This window comes from Amblyomma maculatum, chromosome 2 (assembly GCF_055883805.1).
Source record: "Amblyomma maculatum isolate TAMU_Amacu chromosome 2, ASM5588380v1, whole genome shotgun sequence".
Taxonomy (NCBI): Eukaryota; Metazoa; Arthropoda; class Arachnida; order Ixodida; family Ixodidae; genus Amblyomma; species Amblyomma maculatum.
In genome coordinates, this window is record NC_139345.1 from 61,509,923 (window position 1) to 61,530,579 (window position 20,657).

General features: G+C 44.3%; 2 protein-coding genes across 3 annotated transcripts in view; both read right to left on the reverse strand.

Moving 5' to 3' along the window:
- Positions 1 to 1,310: 1,310 nt before the first annotated feature.
- On the reverse strand, positions 1,311 to 15,617 carry LOC146198790 (uncharacterized). The gene is made up of 5 exons (XM_084591980.1): positions 15,588 to 15,617; positions 14,609 to 14,769; positions 11,102 to 11,193; positions 2,579 to 2,677; positions 1,311 to 1,537 (listed from the first exon to the last, which is right to left on the reverse strand). Exons 1-5 carry the CDS (start codon positions 15,615 to 15,617, stop codon positions 1,377 to 1,379), a joined length of 543 nt encoding a protein of 180 aa, XP_084448106.1. The 3' UTR covers positions 1,311 to 1,376.
- Positions 15,618 to 18,567: 2,950 nt separating this feature from the next.
- LOC146198791 (uncharacterized) overlaps positions 18,568 to 20,657 on the reverse strand; it is a 30,198-nt gene continuing 28,108 nt past the window's right edge. For both annotated transcript variants that reach the window (XM_084592653.1, XM_084592652.1), the window contains exon 5: positions 18,568 to 18,743. In XM_084592653.1, coding sequence (XP_084448779.1) covers positions 18,595 to 18,743 — 149 coding nt within the window. In that variant the 3' untranslated portion in view covers positions 18,568 to 18,594. The remainder of the gene's footprint in view (positions 18,744 to 20,657) is intronic.

The following is a 20,657-nucleotide window of genomic DNA, read 5'->3' on the forward strand; positions in this document are numbered from 1 at the left end:
GGCACTATAGTGGCGCGCGGGAAACTCCAGCGCAGATGTCCAACAGAGATGAGGACGAAATCTTCCCGGATTCCCCGACAGAATATTTGAATAGTGCATATGCTTGAGTTATTAGAAGGCAGGGAAGGGGAGGGGGCGCTTAACACGCGGGATGTTCGGTTGCAGAGATTGGACGGTGCTCTGATGCCGTGGCCAGCAAAGTTGATCTGTTCAAGGCGCTCTAGAATGAAGATCCATTCCGGGCCGTTAATATGTTTTCTTTCAAGGCCACAAAGTGACCCCACAGGCAACAGCTAAGGAGCTTAGTGGAAGCTCTTGAGCTACCGCACTAAAAGGAAACGGCCTTTACCGACAAGAGTGTTTTTTTTTTATTCTGATGTAGTGTGAACCTGCCACATAAGTTTAAGTAAACCTAGACGCTAACTGCCATATACTCATCAGTTAAAGCTGCTTTATGGGGCCCGGTCTACAGATAAGTCGGCTTTGTCGTGTTGTCTTGTTGTCGAAGAAAAATCATGAACGAGCGTGCCTGTTGCACGTGGTAATAGAAAGGAGACATGGCCGCGTACTAATTAGATGGTTGTGTGAAGTCACGAGATCACGTGACATGACCGAGTTGACAGGTTCTGTTAATTCGGGGAGTTTCATTTGAGATGGGAATCTAAACCACCGAAAACCTTGGACTCTACACGCTACTCCTATGGGCAGCGCTAATTCGTACGTGAGGCTTGCTTATAGTTATGGTAGTCTGTCACATACTTCGGTAGTTCGCGGCTGTGTTTTAATTAGTATGTGTGCGATAATAGAGTAGCGAATCAGGCGACCAACAACATGCAATGCACGTGAACGGGGATGCCGCTAAATGCGTTGCTTAAATCTCCTCCTAAGTTTTTCTGCGGTGATTTGAACTCGCTGTGGACGTAATTCATTTCTCAGGGCGTAGTTTGTTTTAGCAGTCGCAAAATCCGGACACGATTCACAAGTTGAATTTATTAAATGAAAAGGAAACACTAATGAATGCGCCTATGCGCCGCATGTGCATATGATTGCAGCCTAAATGCCACTCATTAAGAGGTTGACCTTGTGAAGCCCCTTTGACAGGCCCTTTGAGTCCACACGGTGACGGTGGTAACGGGACAAAATGTATAAGAAACTGAAACAGTTTATTTGTCTTTTAGCACAACAGATTCTGAGCCCATATTAACGGAGACATTATGCGAAAGCATTTTATAAATTATTATTTCAGTGGTTCATTTTACAACCGCATTAAAAAAATAACGAATGAAACAGTGAAAACACCTACAGTGTCCAATGGGCGCATATAACGACTCAAATTTCAAGGTGCGGGTATAGCGCGGTAATAACGCGAGAAATCATTACTTCATTTCTTTTAAACAATGTTCTGACTTTTTACAGCGGTCTACAATGTAGACCCAGATTTTTGTAGCATCTGTGCAGGCTTCGTAGAAAAAAATGCATTCATATGGTATTGTCCCCTTTCTCGAGTAATAATCAGTGTTCACCCAGACACTGTAACCTGCAAAAAAATAGCAATGCACATTTTATATAACAGGCCACTGCAAAATGAAACTACAAGCAATTTATTTGCATAGCTATCCTCACTAACATGTCAAGAAGTGATGTAGTGCAATTTTCGAATCAGGATTACGATCTGAGAAAATAATGGCACTAGCTTTAATAAAACTCTTTATTTAAGAGAAATACTTAAGTACTCGGATTCGCTTGTCGCAACAAGTCAAGCTAATTCTAAGTAGCTTGAGGAGTATTTCAAAGGAAAAATCCTTCTTATTTCCATATTGTCATCTACGGGATTCATAACCACTTCATGTTATTATTTCAGAGCCCTATACATCTGCTCACAAGCTGTTTGCAGCACTTTGCAAGTCAGAGCCCTCTCGTCCAATCAAGAATGCGGGAGCACTGAAAATAACCCATTAAATATTTAAAAAGTGAACGTCTATTTCTAAAATAAAACACATCAACTGAAAACATGAATTAGTGGCTGTTTTTCAAGAACAATGTGTTCCGTTCGCTAGAGAAATCATCAGACACAGCCCACGCAGGTAGAACTTTGCAATGGCTGCTGCTAGGTCAACCGCTGCCACCCGTCAACATGGCGTCGGCCGAGTGAATGGTGTCATTTGTGCGCACGCCTGTTGAATGTCCGCTGTTTCGACCGCACACTGGGGAGGGGGTGGAGCAGCTCAAGCATGAATTTTCCCGATTAAGAGAACAAGACTCACTCAGGTGAGTGACCAAGCGCTGCACCAGAACCAAAATACCAATACATCTAATACCTGCCAAAACACAACTGTGTAATGCGCGCTATCGTGAATGTCCTAGGTCGCCTCTAGCTTCCACAGTGCTGCAAACACCTCGAGAGATGGAGCATAGCTGCAGTTATTCACATATTTGTCGGTTTGATTTGCTCGCCAACTGACTTTGTTGGGCTTGATTATCAAACAGCTGCTTTGATTAGGCCTATCTTTGTCACGTGTGAGGCCACGTCTAGTGCTTATCATGCAGCAAAGTACCCGTATTTTCACAACATCCTTACCAAGTTCACTGGATTTCATAAGTATGCACCGGTGGCGATTCGCATAAATTATTTCATTGTTGCTAGTCATTCGCTCAAAGTGGAAAGAGCTGCCTGTTGCTGGAAAGAAAGGCATATAGTAAGCGTCGTCGTAAAACCAAACTTTTGGCTAATGCCCCTAGATGAGAAATAGCCACCAAGAAGAGAATGAAAATATGTACATTAATTTGCATGATGCATGATGCATGATGTACATTAATATGCATGATCTGTTGCATGATGGGTTGCAAAATGTGCATGCGATATACCATGGTGACGCGACAAGCCTGTGTAAAGGCAATACAGGCTTTCCATTCTTCCTATTGAGTCTTTGGCTTTTCCACTGCTTTTTCGCAACGTGGCTACGTGGGATTTTGGCTGGTGGAAGTTAGGGTGAATTATGAAAAGAGGAATTAGACCACACACCCGCAAGCATGAATGCGCGTACCCTTCTGCTTATCTACGCACACGCACACCCCCCTAGTACAGCTAACCTGAGAGGGGCAGAGACCAAAACAGTATTCTTGAAGGGAAATGAAACAGACGGCGGGGCGCCAAAGAGAGTGATACCCTAAGCTAAAATGGCAGTATGTTTCAGCTTTCTATAATTTCAGTGTTTCTTCTTTCGACGGCTGTTTCGTCATTTCAAGCAGCTGCTGTTGGAAAATTTGTAATGAAAAACAGCGCACACCAAGACACCATATGGAGAACAAGAAAAAAACGCATAAGCGCTGCCTGGCAAGTAAAGCGATTGTGGTGTTTCCTTTTTGTTCTCCATCTGATTTCATATTGTGCACTGATTTTCATCATGAACATTCAGCAAGTAGCCCAAACATCTGCCTTGCTTTTGGGATATGCATTCAGATCCAATCCACAAACTTATCGGTCTTGTAATGTTCGCACGCAATGCTATGCGTGGTGAGTTGATTGCGGTAACTGATATAATGTTTAGAATTAACGCCGGAGCTTGGTGCCATGAAGCAGCATAGGGCCTTGATCTCGCTTCGCCAGAGATCGTCATTGGCAAAGATTTTGAATATTCATTACTGACTTTGCTAACGCAAACCAGGCTTCTACTTGCGTAGTGGAAATAATTGCAGTGGTTACCACAATTACAGGTCACAAGGGGAAACCTGGCTTTGATGAAGGCCTTCTAAATGCTTATGAAACCTGTGTTCTGCACTAGTGATGGCATAAAATCTATTCCTTGCGCGATTAGGAGGAGTAAACTACACTTTCCTCATGTGAGGTCATTTAGTCTAGAATGTCTACAGACGGAAAGGCTACAAGAGTCGTGTAGCGAGATTAATTCATTTGGCATTCTGCAGCACCTTTCTATCATAGAAATAATTCAAATATTTGGATTGTAGTTAATTTACTCTCATTTACGATTGCGGACTATGCTTTCGGCCACGCCATACAAAACACCACACAACTAAAGCACCTTAACACAACTCCGCTAAATTGTTGTAAAGAAAGACAACACATCAATAATGTAGGCCAGTATGGTTGATAGACACTGTTTTCTGTCTCTCAGCCGGTGCACTATATCATTGAAATTAATCCTGGGCAAACGAGAGGCTCAGCATTGCGGTCTAACATGTGTGTTTTCCACAGGCCGTGCATTCCAATGGGGAAAATCATGTTAAAGGATCCATGGTCACGTTGGGTGGCCATTAAGTAACGCACACTGTGAGAATTCAAAACAATCTTTCTTCAGTGTTGTTTGTAGAACGTCCTATTAAAGCAATGTTTGATGGTTTCAGGCATATCGCATAGCCGACAATGAACAGAAGAAACACTTCAACAAGTTGAACGTAGGCAAAAAGTTTAAAGAAAATGGTTTTAGTGCAAGCCTAAATCGGCATTTTACCTACTCTTCTCAACACATCATGCCCATGCAATTAGAGTAGATAGAACGATGGAGGCGGGAACCGCATAGATATCAATTCTTTGAGTGAATACTCACGTAAAACAGAAAATAAGTGCCTATACGAAAAGCGAACTACCGGAAAACACACTGTATACCGTAAACGTCTTTCATATAACTAAACAATACGGGCCGATTGGTAAAATTGGAAGCGACCACCAAGTTAAGAGGAAGGTTCGAAAAGGTAATTTGCGGGCATGCTGTAATAATTGGATGGGAGCTGTTACGGAAAGAGAAGAAACGAGCAACTAACTGTCTGACATAGAGATGCATCAAGCCTATTCCGCTAGCAGAAACAGGCCTGAATAGGTTATCGCGCCGCATCGGCTCAAAACTGGAGGACCATATGAACGTCGCAAATGTTCGGTGAAAGCTTTGTGTGTAGAGCTTCGCGCAGTGGAGCACCCGCAAAACAATAATTTCTTGTCCCCATAAACATGTTGCAAGCCTGCGCTTGACCAACAATTGATAGGTGATGCGGAACAAAAGTCTGAGCGTATAGCTTTGAAGGTCAGGGACCCGCTTTCTCCAGTAACGGCTACTAGACTTGAATGCATGAATGGGAACTTCAAGGTCTTTAGCGGGAGGACACGGTAACATGCAATTCCAGAACAATGAGGCTGCATTGATCTCCATGAACCGAAGCACAGACCCGAACATTTAGAGCTATTTATTTGAGCGCCAGAGACAGTGCCAAACTGCTCAATAGTGGTTATAGTTTAGTCAATACTGGATTTAAAAACGCAGAAAAACGCCAAATCATTGGCGTACTACTAACGAGAACAAAACGACAGATGCTGTTGTTTCGCAGGACACTCAAATTAATTCTAGTTAGAGGCCAAAGAGTAGCGCTGACATAGGATAGCCTTGGATGATCGAATTGGTAGAGACCCTAAGAGGTGACTGTTAACAAAAAAGCAAGTGGAACAGTTGTAACAAAGTTGCACACCTTTAAGCACGGTTGATCGTTGGCACTCTCCAGAAGAGAAAGTAGAAACGACTGCCGGACATGATCAAATTCCTTCGCAAAGTCAGTCTGAAGTATACAGCAAGGTAGTCATAAAAGCCAGAGTAAGATTCGAGAAGGGTACGTGCAATATATATGTTGCGTTGCATGGAGTGGCCGGTCAAACCACACGTCTGATGACGGTCACATCGGGCACGTGCAAATATACCCCAGTTCTCTTTCTCTAGGGTTATGCCAATGAAATTTCATTTTTAATGAAATTCCTTAGTGCTATAGTAAATGGTCTACTCATAGAACTGCCTAACTCTCAATTCCATTCTCTAACAATAAAAGGAAGATATGATTACTTCGGCTCCACTGTTTAGCGGAGGCGGCGTGCAAGCGGACCGCAGCCGCCGTGCTGCAACGGCGGCAGCTGGTTGTGAGCAGAACCTTGCTTGAATCGCAGCTGTCACTTCTATATCAGCCACTCGGTACGGCTCAGCGATCCTCGGGAAGGATTCAGTATTGACATTTCGCTTATTATTTACGAGAACAACAAACTTTAGCAGAGTTTTCTAAAGTTTTGCGTATAGTCGGTGCGCACGACTCGGAGCTGCAGCCGGCGCGGAGCGGCAGCAAGTGCTGCCATCTCATGGTGGTAGCGCCCAGGAGCGGCCGTTCGCCTGGCCGCTGGCGAAAATGATCTGGCCCGGCTTGATAGCCGGCGAACGGCCGCCGGCGGCACTTCGCAAGCTTTGCCGCGGGAAAATCGCTCCATGTGGGTCGGTCTTAACGCACCTTGGAGAGGGCAGTGGCGCGATGACGGCGTGGGGAGAGAGTTGTGGCGCGATGGATTAAAAAACCTGAATGGTAATTCATGCTCGTTGAACCCGCTTCCGGCGCTTCCAGCTTGTGTCATACTGTCACATGGTTATCACAATGCCGTGCAATAGAAGCGACGCCGTACCGCCTATCCCACACTTGAATGAGCATTGCAACGAAGCGGCGTTAAGGAACGCCAAGGCGAAAGCCTTTACAGGGTATTGAGCGTTCATCATGTGCGTGTGTCCGTCAGCAGCAAGTTTCACATACACGAATAAACTTTATAAACCTCTGATGTCACACGTTGTTAAATATATTAACGGGTGCTAAAGAGCCAGCAAACCGTCATCCACAGTTCAGTAAAGATTGCTCAAAAGACTGAACAAGCACAGCGCAATGAGGCTTTCGCCTCATCGCTCTTTAGGGGTTTAAAACGTTCGAATATTTTACATGGGAGCTGGCGTCAACATGAAATAAGATAGTAGTTATTACATATAAATGACACTCCGAGGAAACACGTCTTTGGCGGCGGAGTAGCGAGAACACTCGGCGGAGGCGCACCGACCTTTCGAAAGACGCGTCTAAGCCCAATGAGCCAGATCAGAGGTAAAAACAAACAAACAAAAATTAGATCTGTGTCCACTAGGCTTCGTTTGCTTCTCTAGCAGAAAAAGTTTGTCCCCGGAATTTACGACTTCGCTGCGGCTCTTAGATAGCACTGTTCTGCCTCCTCCCCCTCCCCCACCCCCTTTTGCGGATAATTTCGACCTGCGTAGAAGAGAACGGTTGCTTGCTATTTTACGGACTGCCTAACAGTTTGTGATGCTCTCATAATGCTAACGAATCAGTTGTGCCCGAATATTTTCAGAATGCTTTGATTGGCATGCATTCGCTTTTATATACGTATGCTTTGGGCTGTAAAGTTGGAAAGAATGGCTGCTGATTCTACGGAAGAGTTTCACAAAATATTTGCTGCAAATGCAAGGACAGGAGCCGACTGTTGCGTACGCTCTGAATTGCCGCGAGTGGTTGACACACAGAGTCAGCGGGCTAATTCCTCTTCGACTTCGACTACATGGACAAGCTGAGTTCTTCCCTCCAGCGTTGCTTTCAGAACCACAGGAAGACTCCGAGAAATTTGCAGTTTGTTGTGCAAAACGCATCTCTAAATGAATCTTTTATTCCGTATGGGCACCCGGGTTTTGAAATTTACATACAGGACGTGCAGACGAGGCAACACCTGCGCTAAGAGGAGAGTAGAAGATGTAGAAAGGAAAAATGGGAATCAGAAAGTGCAGACCAGATGTCGCGCTACGCCACTGACGCGCAGATGAACTGCGACGAACGCACACCTCCGAACATTCATACATTCATTAAGGTTTGCCAACTCTCTCACTGGGTAACCCCCCACTTGGTGCGCACATAATTTGCGCTAGCTGCATCTGTGTAGCTAGAAGGTGTATATATTGCCACACTGAAATGAAGCTATGTATATATATATATATATATATATATATATATATATATATATATATATATATATATATATATATATATATATATATATATATTTCTCCCTTAGAATTATAAGTTTAACAAAGCCAGAATGATTATGATTATGTGTAAAATAAAATAGGAAGGTTTCTGTTTTGTAGTTGACCTTATCGTATTTCACTGAGCACATTTTGATCTTACTGTATGTACGACCATGTATTAGACGGTTGCCGAGCATAAAAATTCATCCGTCTGCGTCATTATATGAAGGGGCGTGCAGGCATACACACCAGGCAAGGCAAACCATACTTTAGTCTCACTTTCATTACCAAAGATTATGCCCCCCCCCCCTCACTTATAAAGAAATATTCCCCCCCCCCCCCCCCCCGTAAAACCGCCCTGGCTAAGTGCCTGATGCACATATGCACCACTTCTTGTTTGACCTGTGCCAAGTAAATTAAGCCTGCGGTGCTATAGTGAGATAAATTATTATGACGTAGCGAACAAACCCAATGCATGACTTTAGAAAATGTGACATGCCTGAGCATATTAGTTTAGAGGACTCATTGAAGCGAAGTCAAAACTTTATTTTCTTTCGCCAATGAGGTTGCTATCTTGTATAGGTGTTGTGACTCCCGAGAGAAAACCTGCTCTTAAAGGCTTAATAAAATTTGTTTTACATATCACCCGGGACGCTTAGAAAGCCTTTATGACGTGGAAAGTGGGGCGAAGCTGAGGGGTAGAATGCAGAACCGTACTTCTTGAAGTTCCTTCAAACCTAAACAAATGCACTGCATTAAAGAGAAAATAATTGGTACAGGCAACAACTTTGTCTTCCGATATCCACAAGATCAGCATATCTAAAGCTATTCAAAGTGACTGCAGGTATCGCACACGCTTAAGAAGTACGTTGTTCCTGCTGAAAACCACAGCAGATAAACAAACACTGCCACTTCCTTAACGATATTAACATCGAAATTAGATCGCGTGTCGCCATGCTTCGTACTTTGTTAATTCTCTCAGTCTTCTTAATGTCACCACGTATCCAGTCGACGAAAGCAACGCAAACTATAAAAAAAGTACATTGAACGTAGAGGGTGGTGGGGTGGAAGTAGTGCTTACGAAAAGCGGCTGCGGCGTACGTTCAATCTAGCTTTTTTGCATTTGGAATATGTTCTGCTCCAACTATGAAATAATCTTATCAACATAGTGAGGATAATTTATTACATAACCTCGGGTGTTGCAGTATTTCGACTATCTATTTCAAACGTCGAGGACGCAAGTGCAACGCTGTAGCGTTTCAATTACCTCTTTTTCTCTACGTGTTTCTAAATTACATTTTTCTTTTCTTTTCAGAACATTATTTTGTAAATTTTAAGTTCAACGTTTGACACGCTCTTTGTTTCTTGGACTGCTGTTGAATTGTAAGGCACATCGCGTGGCTCGCCATAGCGACGTAAGTGCTAAACCTCACCCCGTGGCCCTGTTCTCGAGAGGAAGTGAGTAGAAATTTAAGTTTTGCTTGAACTGTAACACTTAACAACGAAGCTAGCACGACTCGTAGAAACGTTACAATCATGCAACTCTGGCAGTCTCCAGTTAACACGTGGTCACTCAGTATACTCTTCAGCAATGTACAAACTCCTATTTTCAAGCGCGCACAAAATTTGGCATTGCCACTTGGTAACCAAGAAGTCCTTTGTACGAGCTCTTTTTCCGATTTGACAGAAGGCTTCATCTCAACACCTCGAGAAAGGAGACAGAGAAAGCGAATGCCTAGTGAAAGACACACACACACACACACACACACACACACACACACACACACACACACACACACACACACACACACACACACACACACACACACACACACACACACACACACACACACACACACACACACACACACACACACACACACACACACACACACACACACACACACACACACACACACACACACACACACACACACACACACACACACACACACACACACACACACACACACACACACACACACACACACACACACACACACACACACACACACACACACACACACACACACACACACACACACACACACACACACACACACACACACACACACACACACACACACACACACACACACACACACACACACACACACACACACACACACACACACACACACACACACACACACACACACACACACACACACACACACACACACACACACACACACACACACACACACACACACACACACACACACACACACACACACACACACACACACACACACACACACACACACACACACACACACACACACACACACACACACACACACACACACACACACACACACACACACACACACACACACACACACACACACACACACACACACACACACACACACACACACACACACACACACACACACACACACACACACACACACACACACACACACACACACACACACACACACACACGCACGCACGCACGCACGCACGCACGCACACGCACACGCACACGCACACGCACACACACACACACGAATCTTTTATACAACAACGACAGAAAGTTCGAAACATTAAGGCAGGGTCGTATATATAAAAGGCTTGTGTTGTGTTCATCAACAATAAAACAATGGCGAGCTAGTGCTTCGCGGTGACGTTTACCTGCAAATAACTTTTGGGCACGACCCTCAGGAATCCTTGTATGAAAGTGATGTAAACTGCCCGCAAATAAACAGCCTATATAATGAATTCAGCTTCATCATCCACTCTCAAGAATCTTTTGGCAGGCGTACACATTTGTTTTATTATTTAAAGCCTGCAACACTTTGCAGAGTCTTTCATTCAGCAGTATAGAGTAACCTCGGAAGATTCGCTTCATGGTCACCAATCATAAAATGAGAGCCCGTATGGGAGACAATTCACCTTAGAAATTTACGTTAAACCTATTGCTTTTTCTTTGTTTTCTTTTTTTTGCGCAAGGCAGGATTTTGTTGTGCTGCCAGGTCGATACAAATCTAGGTTATCAGGGGAAAGGAACGCTCCAGACTGTATGGGTAACGCTAGGTGTGAATCCTTCCGAGCAGATATACTGAAAGAGGAGGTCATTTCGATCTCAATTTGTAATTAGTGTAATAAAATGGTAAAACAATTTCTGATAATCTGTTGCTTTTGCAATGAATGAAGTTCGACATTTATTAAATTCATTTATATCGTGGACGAGACATTGGTCCCTTAAAGCTGTGTTAGGAAAATCAAGACAGATGAACTGATCACTAAAATACATTACTCACTTTTTTCGTGGTAGTAATGTGTTTGCAAAACGTTATCATAAACGTAGTATTCATCGTTTTTTATTGACCACACAACTTGAGCTCCATGCTGTCTGCAAGAAGAAGTGGGGATTTGTTTTTATGCAGGATAGCACCTTCATATAGTCACGTTGGGGTGACAAGGCCGTAGGAACCAAAAGAGAGGACAAGCGTAATCGCACTGAAATCAACTCTTTATTAGGATGACTTGCGCCCGCAAAAGAACAAAACAACTCGGCAGCGGCGATAGCAGCAAACGTGCTCTCTGGCCATCGAACTGCGAATGCCTGTTTCAGGCATCAGCGCTCCATTTAAAGGCGAGGAAGAAAATCGAGATAAAACAGCAAACGGTGACAATACCCTGGAACATTGTAGAAACACATGCGCGTGGCTGCAATCTTTCGAGATACAGATCGACGCATCTTCTGCGGCAAAGGAAATGATAAAGTGGCGTCTCGCGAAATGAGCATGAACAAAAAATACAAGAATCGATCTGCGCGCTAGGATCACAGTGATAAGATCTCCTGCCAGCAGCTGTAAAAAAAAAAAAAAAGATAAAGATCAGAATTGTTCGCGGCAACATACTGGAGTGAAGTCGCACTTAGCTGTTGGCAAACAAAAAATTGCTGCGCTTTATCTCTTCTAGACTTGTTCACACAGACCGAAAAGCTCTGCTGCCTCAGCATCCGCCATCACATTCTGCCGTCGTCTTTCAAGGGAGTGCTGGCGTAGCTTCTCTAATCGAGCTTCTCGTTCTTCATTGGTTTCAGCGGGTAGTTTAGCGCTCTTCCTCGGCGGTACTCCTTTCTAGCGAATCGTATTGACTGTATGATTAGATGCATGCCAGACAGCGCCACCTAAGGGTTGCACTAGGTCCTGCGAGCACCTCATTTATGGGAGAAACCACCGTAGAAGAAACTGTTGCATTATAACGTCTTCTTGTCACATGGTACTGCAGCGACTGAGATGGCGAACGCACTGAAGCAACTATAATATCCTCTCCTAGTCACGTGGTATCACAGTGGAGAAGCCTGGTGAGAGCGCGCAGCTGCACCTGTCAGAGAATCATGCATATATGACGTCGAGGCCAAACACTGGTAGATGTTCACCTTGGCGGAGATATTATAAGGCGATTAGTTTGCAGTTTACTTCTGCAGGCAGTTAATCAGTGTCTTCTCATGGAAGATGACATCATGTTAAACCGGCAGGTCAAAAAGGCTGCTTTTAAGTAGCTACATTAATGCACAATGAGGCATTCAGAATAAAGTATGTTGTGGTTTAACCCCAATTAAACTGATAAAACTTCTAGAGGGTACTTTAGACCACTAAAGTGCGATGAGACGAAAGTCATTAAAGTGCGGTGAATCGTAACCCTCCACTACGGCACCTCTATCTCCCCCTATTATTTCACTCCCACCTTCTTCCTTTCCTTTACGGCATGGTACGTGTGTCCGCCGAGAATTGTGACAGATATTGTGCCTTTTCTATCCTGTAAAGCAACTTCAAACGCCGCTGATGCCTGCTTCGGGTCGAGCCATCCCGCCTCGCCGGGGTGGCGCAGTGGTTACGGCGCTGGACTACTGTACCCAAGGAAGCGGGATCGAATCCCGGCCTCGGTAGCTGCGTTTCGTTGGAGGCGAAACGGAGTGGCGTCCGTGAGCTGTGCGATGTCAGTGCACGTTAAAGAACCCCAGGTGGTCGAAATTTACAAAGTCCTCCACTACGGCGTCTCTCATAGCCTGAGTCGCTTTGGGATGTTAAACCCCACAAACCAACCAAACCAACTACTTATGGGTCATGATCATGCTCCCTTCGGGTTGAGCCAAATGTATTGCTCCCGTCGGGTTGAGCCGAAGATAAATATACAGCTCTCTTTGGATTGAGCCCAACATAGAGTTCTCTTCGAGTTGAGCCAACGGATATTAAAACAGCAAAACAACTTTAAGAGGTTGTCCCATCTCGTGGACATTCATGGCTGCTAGCTCCATTCAGGTAGAGCATAATCAGGATGCCAGGCTTATTCGGGGCTATTCAAGATCCACTATGGGCACTATAAATGAAACAAAATAGAGGTAGAAAATAGAAAAAAAAGAAGCCAATATACAACCCACTGGACATCTTTGGGTACAGGAATAGGTACTAGAAGAAAATTTGTCTGCAAAATGTGATCACACACCTCTTTACTATAAGGTTTTAATCGATGGTATTTTCTTAATTTGACCACAGGATGAAACGGAACTCGTAGCTTCATTAAAGCATTCAGGAGTGCTCAACCGTCCATCCCATTTTCATACCATTACTCGCAACAAACAGAAAATATCTTGCCACATTTTCTCCACTTGGCTCATTATTTAACTCTACAGAAAGCGCATTTCTCAGCAGTATCCATATTTTGAAAGCAGCCGCACACGGCACTCTAGAACTGCGATCCTGTGAATCTAATCGCACCGCTTCATTCGCATTTGTTCTAAAAATGCCAGTTTAGCTCAAACTGTGCTGAACGTAAAACCAAGATTTCGCGACACAACCCGTGCAAGATATAGTTAGTGCCACAGGAAGAGCGGTTGGACTGGACCGCGAGGAAATGCTCAGGAGCTGGAATTATAAAAAGAAATATAGCCTCACGAACCTAGTTTGAAAACAGTCTGTTTTCGTTCTAAATGTCTCTGCCAACTAAAACGCCATTACAACATTCTTACACAAAGTGAACTAAAATCTGTATTTCTGCGGCGGAACCGAAATCTTCAGGATATTTTACCTTCTTCAAAAATTACCAGTTATCCGATTGTGGGCTGGGTATCTTCTAATAAGCATCGTTGTCAAGACTGCGGCCAAATGGCCACGTAAACGACTGCCGTAATCACAACCTCAGACTATTCGTTAAATGAAAGTGGCCATGATCTAATTTCAGCCGTCGCGGCCGGCATTCGGTCTCTCGCATACTTGGGCACAGTAGTCCAACGCCCTAACGGCGGCCGCTTTTCGATGGAAGCGAAAGGCAAAGCGTCCTTGTGCTGTTGCGGTTGCAGCATACATACATATATATATATATATATATATATATATATATATATATATATATATATATGTATGTATGTATGCTGCCACCCAGCATTGCCGGGTGGCGCCGCTCTGAACGAGAAAGGATGTATAAGAGTTAATCGCCCTTTCGCATATGGCCGCTTCCAACCTTCCTCCCTGGCATAATCGCCCTGGATTGCAGCTCCATGCTTTCGAGTCTGGCCCTGGTCAGGTGCCGTATATACATAGTTACCGAAGCCATGTTTCTCTTTCATTAATCTCTGTACCAGCGATATCACACATGCTCTGCTAGCAAGGTACTAGCTTGGCGGTGCTGAGCTCAAGAACACATCACGATGTCATTTTAGTTTTGATGAGGCAAAATGCAGAACTACATCAGTTTGTTAACGTTGCGTTTTGCCTGCGATTTTCCCAATGCTCAAATGCTAGATTGATGTCCGAGCTTACGTTGAAGTGGCGTTGGGAGATGTGCGAAACAGAATGTTTCTTTTCCATTTCTCATTAGGGACAGGTGATGACTTGGTAGTGCAGAGGCAGCCGTACTTAGTCTCAAGGTTGCCTTGCGAGTAGAACATCAGTCGATATTTCGGATATTCGTCGGTAATTAGCTGAAAGAGACAAGGATCCTAATTGTTCATGCGATCAGGTCACATTTTCTGAACTGAGCCCGATGTTTGTTAATTTGTAATGAAAGTAGCCCACCAAAATGAGTGCGTGCGAAAATGAAGCAGTTGAAATGACTCTATGCACAGTTGCTATGCTTACTACTATGAGTCAGGAATCCATAATTTATTTGCAGTGCCGCCGCGATTACGCGTAGGTCAGAGCGCTGGACTACTCTCCCCAAATATGCGTAGACGAATCCTGTCCCGGCGGCCGCTTTTTGATAGAAGCAAAAAAGCAAGGTTCCCGTGTGCTGTGTGGTGTCACTGGTCATTAAAGAACCTTAAAGATCCCTAGTCGGCGTTTTCGGAGCCCTCCACAACGGCGTCTCTCCTAGCCTTAGTCGCTTTGAGTTTAAACCCCATGAACCAAACCAAACCACATGCTATCTACAGACGGTGCTTTCTAATTCTCTAAGCAAAACAGCCTCTCAAGGTTGCATCTCTTCTCTAACTTGAGAATGGCTATGTCAGTATTAGATATAACATTCTATTTACATCAAGGTACCTGTACAGAAACAGAAACACTTGTGGTATGAAATAGTAATCTATTGTTTTCTCTCTATTATCTTCTTTATTGTTTATCTTTAGAGTGCCTGTTTTGATATATTTAAGGACCAAATGTCAGAAGTAGATGGTAATTTATCAAGCAGCAATGCGATAACAACATTATAACTTTTCAAAATGTGAAAAGAAAAAATCAACCTCTAAATGAAAGGCTCACTTGATGCAGAACATAAAATGTGCACACGTGAATTTCATACCTTCCAGGCATCGGGGTTGTATCCAAGCATTTTGGCAATGAACTTGTGATCACAGCGCTGTCTGTTAGAACCAGTACAGCTATTAAATACAATTAAAAGTAAGACCCATCTGAACTGAAGATGCATTCCTAGTTAAGTGATCCGGAATCTTCAACTCACTGCGGAGCCTGCGTCCGGGCGGAAAACGCTCAAACGCTGCTGAAACAGAATGTATGAGCTTTTTCAAAACCGAGTTTTCCAACAGTTTTTTTTAACTATAGCTGCCAGAATCGTTTTCTCTGCCAGTATGTTGACCTTCCTATTTTCTCTCTTTCTGGGGTACAAACATGTGGAGACACAGTTGCGTGGCAGCTGCCTACTGCCTTTTATGGAAGGCTATGACAAAACTAAAGAAAAAAAGCAGAATGCGACTGGAATAATCGACTAAGTGATAATAAAGAAAGTGTGCATTCCGAAAAAAACTACAGCTATAATAGGCCTGTCTATGAAATAAATGAGGTAATATGTGCTCTAAATAATATGTACAGTATACGAAAATAGAACATTAGTGCCCATGTCACTTACATCAAAACAGTTGAACTTTGCAATTAAGACGCGGTTTAGGAATTTGATGATGGCATTCAGGGAACTGGAGGAGCCCATTAACTCAAATGCTTTTTGTTTGATACCTTTAGGCGGGTCAGAAATTAATTGTGGGGTTGGAGCAAGGCGTTTCTGTTGCTTTTGTGTTGGCCTTCTGCTATTTTGTGCCTTGCAGATCCAATAAACTCCATCACCGTGTCGTTTCGTTCTTGAAATGAATTAAATTTGTTTGAAACGAATGAGGTGTATATTCGTCGATGCGTATTTCAAGGCCCACATGGTTTCTTTCCAATTAAACGAGAGTTATTCATAGCATCGACCTTAAACACTTGCCTTGCTTCCGATGTAGGCCTAATAGAGTACGTATTCGATCCACATTATTTGATCCACATTATTTTTGAACACGGTAAAGAGAAGGAATGTATAAGTTAAATTTAATTCAAAAAGCGAGAAGAAAACAAAAATAAGCAGATGGTCAATGAGATTAGTGCGGCATATACACCAGTGTAGTAATTTTCTTCAGTATGCTACAAGAAATGACATACATAGTGATGTTGTTTCTGAATCATTTATTGTGCGGTGGTAATTTCCCTTTATGGGACATCGACGCATGGAGTGTTCTGTAGCAGTCGATATTTCTTTCAGTCGAAGGTTTCGCTCATCACAGACTTGTAAAAAAAGTGGACACTCACACGGCTCTTTCAAAAGGCCTGCTTGTGATTTGTTTCGATGCTCAGAGCTGTCAAACACTAGGTGCAAGATTTGGCTGGTTTGGTTTATGAGGCTCAACGTCCCAAACCAAACGCCGTTGTGGATGGCTCCGGAAAATTTGATCTAGGGTTCACTAAGGTGCACTGATATCGCACAGTACACAGACACCTAACATTTTGCCTTCATCGAACACCAGAGGTACACGGCTTCCAGGTGTTTGTTTCCCCTCTCACTTTTCCCAAGTTATGCAGCTCATTTGATCTCAACCGTGCAATCTGATCTCGATGCATCACACAACCCGCCGACCAGTCACACGCCCACCAGTCACACGTCCAACCAGTTTTATGAGCAATAGAAAATGAGAGCCGGTGCGTCATTGCTCTCCTAACCTATCAGTGCCTTGCCATATTACCTGCCAACTACCGCAATCTGCCACAAACATGGTCGTGATTTTTCGATGATGCGATTCTTCACACGCGGTGTTGTTATGGTCCCCGCGTCTGTTACCTGCTAAGTACTATAGACCAGAGGCACACTTGTAACTTTCTGAGGCTGCAATGCTTCAAATGGGAGATAAAGGGTCAGGGAACTTTTGCCACTTGCTAGCTACCCCCAGCCAAGCAACCACAAATCACGAACTTTCTCGTGATATTTCGAGGCTGCGAGGCTTGAACCGGTCAAGGCCGGTACCGTCGAATTATGTTCGGTTTGACGAGAACTGAACATGGGGCAATAACGCTCTGGCATTGAAAGCTTTTCAGAGGAATGCATGCGTTATTTTATAAAGGTGCGGGTTTTCAAGCTAGAGAGTGCAGAAAAAGGATGGGCTGGATCCAGAATCTTGCGATCTCCCTTTGCCTCCAGCCGTTGTGGCGGCTTGTACGAGCCCAACATATATTTCGACATGCTACTCACTAAGTCAGCTGAAAACCATGAAAACCACAGGGTCGCTCTGTGGGTTAAGACAACGGAGGAAGTTACTGGCTGCGGTGGGGCTGCAGGCTGTTGGCATCCGTTGTCCGTTACTTTGGTATCGGGCGCCAGCACTGGTCCACGCTGATGATCATACCATGCACCTTCTACCAAATAAAGGCTGTGTTATTGTGACGTAAGATGTGCCGGAGGCGAAGGCCGTTAGCAAAAGGTTATCGAAGAAGCAGTGAAGCGGTAGACCGGGTCATAACAAGCAGCTAGCTGATAGTGGAAGCAGCATAGAAAGCTATGTCATCGTTGGCTGTGGCATATTGTCACCATCTTCACTACAACGTTGGAATGTGCTGATATTTCATTCTCATGAAATCAAGAAGCAGGCTTCTTACGAAAATGAGAGCTAAATATTTTGCGCTTTGTACATCTGTCGCACTGAGCTGAAGCGCCTCAGATCAGAGGGAATAATTTGCATACTTATTTGCTTTTCCCGCTTATTCAATAATAGCTTTTCAGTTCATGGGCGGAGGTGCCATTCCGTTCACCGTTATCACAATGAAATCTAAAGTGCTTCATTTATAAACGTATCTCTAAGTGGCTAACGGCATCACTCACGAGGATGTACATGACCTGATACTTCCCACCAGGGCCGCGATGCTTGAAAATAAAGTGATTGCTTTACCTTGACACCTGTGCTTACTAAGACAGAAAACTGTTGTGAAATACTAGTTTTGAAAGGAATTACACATCAGTTGTTCACTACTGGCCCGACGCTAGAAATGCTTTATTAAATTTCAATTTTCCGTTGTGGGCAAGTGTCCCAGTCGTAAACCCAATATTTTTTCAAGCCGGCGTATATTTCGTACAGCAGCACACATATGTACGGAATCTCATTGTGCATTTCCACGTAACTCTTTGAAGCCCAAACTTGATATCCTGGAAACGATGCAGAACAGGTTTAGAATTTAATAAGAACTTTTGATTTTTACTGTGCCTCATATTGTTTCCTGAGGCACCATTATTTTTAAGCAGCAATTCTATAAACATATGCGACGTTGGTTTTGAGTATACAATAAGTCACAACGCAGCCAGAGTACATTGACAATACAGCAATAATACGCACAATGCGTTTGGGAGAAGCTCCGTAAACCCCGCTGCTCGCCCCTCCTCCGCAGTGGGCCCAAAAACCCAGTTTCGAACCTCGCAGCCTGCAAAGGTGGTTCTGTTTGTCTTGCAAAGGTACTTCCTTTGAGTCTCACCTGAAGTGCTCCCTTAGAGCCTCAGCTGCAGCAGTTCTAAAACAAAAGGGCCACATAATGGGCTGTTGCCGCGCAAGGCGGACTTATTGCTGCCCGATGGCGGAACGAATCACTGCCACATCGGCTCAACTATTTGGGCAGCGACCCCTTTTCCCAAGCATTTTACCCCAGAAGAGCCGAGCACCAGGCCGGAGGAAAGCTTGTACCCGTTTAAGAACCGGTGGGTAACCGGCGGCACCAGATATCGAACCCGGTACGTCCCGAATGCGAGGCGGATGCTCTACCACAAGGCCACCGCTTCGGTGGGCTTGTGATCCGCCTGCCACGACAAGGCAGTGATCCCCTTCATGGATCACTGCCTTGTCGTGGCGGAGGGGCTTGCGAAACTCGATGAAGTCGTGAGCTATGCTCTGTAGGGCCACCCAAGATAGACAGGTCACGGCAGAGAGTTCTGACAAAATGTGATTCACTGGAGAAGGTAATGGCAACCCACTCCAGTATTTCCTGCCAAGAAAACCCTATGGCCAGTCACAATACCATTAATGATATGGCGCCGGAAGATGAGCCCCCCAGGTTGGAAGGCGTCCCACATGTTACTGGGGATGAACAAAGGGCGATTCCTAGTAGCTCCAGGACGAAAGAAGCGGCTGGGCTAAAGCCAAAAGGACACTCAGTTGTGGATGTGTCGGGAAGCGACCGGAAAGTCCGATGTTGCAAGGAGATATATCACATAGCAACATGGAATATAAGATCTATGACGCAAGGTAAACTGGATGTCGTCAAGCGAGAAATGGACAGATTGAACATTGATATCTTGGTTATCAGCGAGCTCAAGTGGACCGGAATGGGAGAATTTAACTCCGGCGACCATTATGTATTTTATTGTGGGCACGAATCCAAGAGAAGGAATGGGGTCGCTCTAATAGTAAACAGAAGAATGGGCAAAGCAGTGCTAGGGTACAACCCCAAAAATGACCGAATGATTTCACTTCGGATACAAGGTCACCCTTTCAACATAACAGTTATCCAAGTCTATGCACCGACCACTACTGCTGAAGAAGCTGACGTTGAGAGATTTTATGCGGACCTACAATGCCTTTTAGACCGCACCCCATCATCAGACGTCGTTTTTCTCATAGGAGACTGGAATGCTAAGGTCGGGAGTGAAGAAATATCCGGAATTACAGGCAAGTTCGGTCTTGGTGAGCCAAATGAAGCTGGGCAGAGGCTAGTAGAGTTCTGTCAAGAAAACAACCTGACCATAGCGAATACTCATTTTCAACAGCACAAGAGGCGCCTGTACACATGGATTTCACCGGACGGTCTGTACAGGAATCAGATCGATTATATTATTTGCCGGCAGAGATGGAGAAGCGCTATACAAGCAGTAAAAACAAGGCCTGGGGCCGATTGTGGCACCGATCATCAACTTCTTGTTGCCAAAATTAAGCTTCGATTGAGGAAAACGCAGAAAACTAGAAGGCCTTTCAGGTATGATCTGGATCAGATTCCATTAGAATATGCTGTGGAAGTGAGGAATCGATTTCAAGAATTAGATCTAGAAGATAGAGAGCCCGAAGAGATATGGACT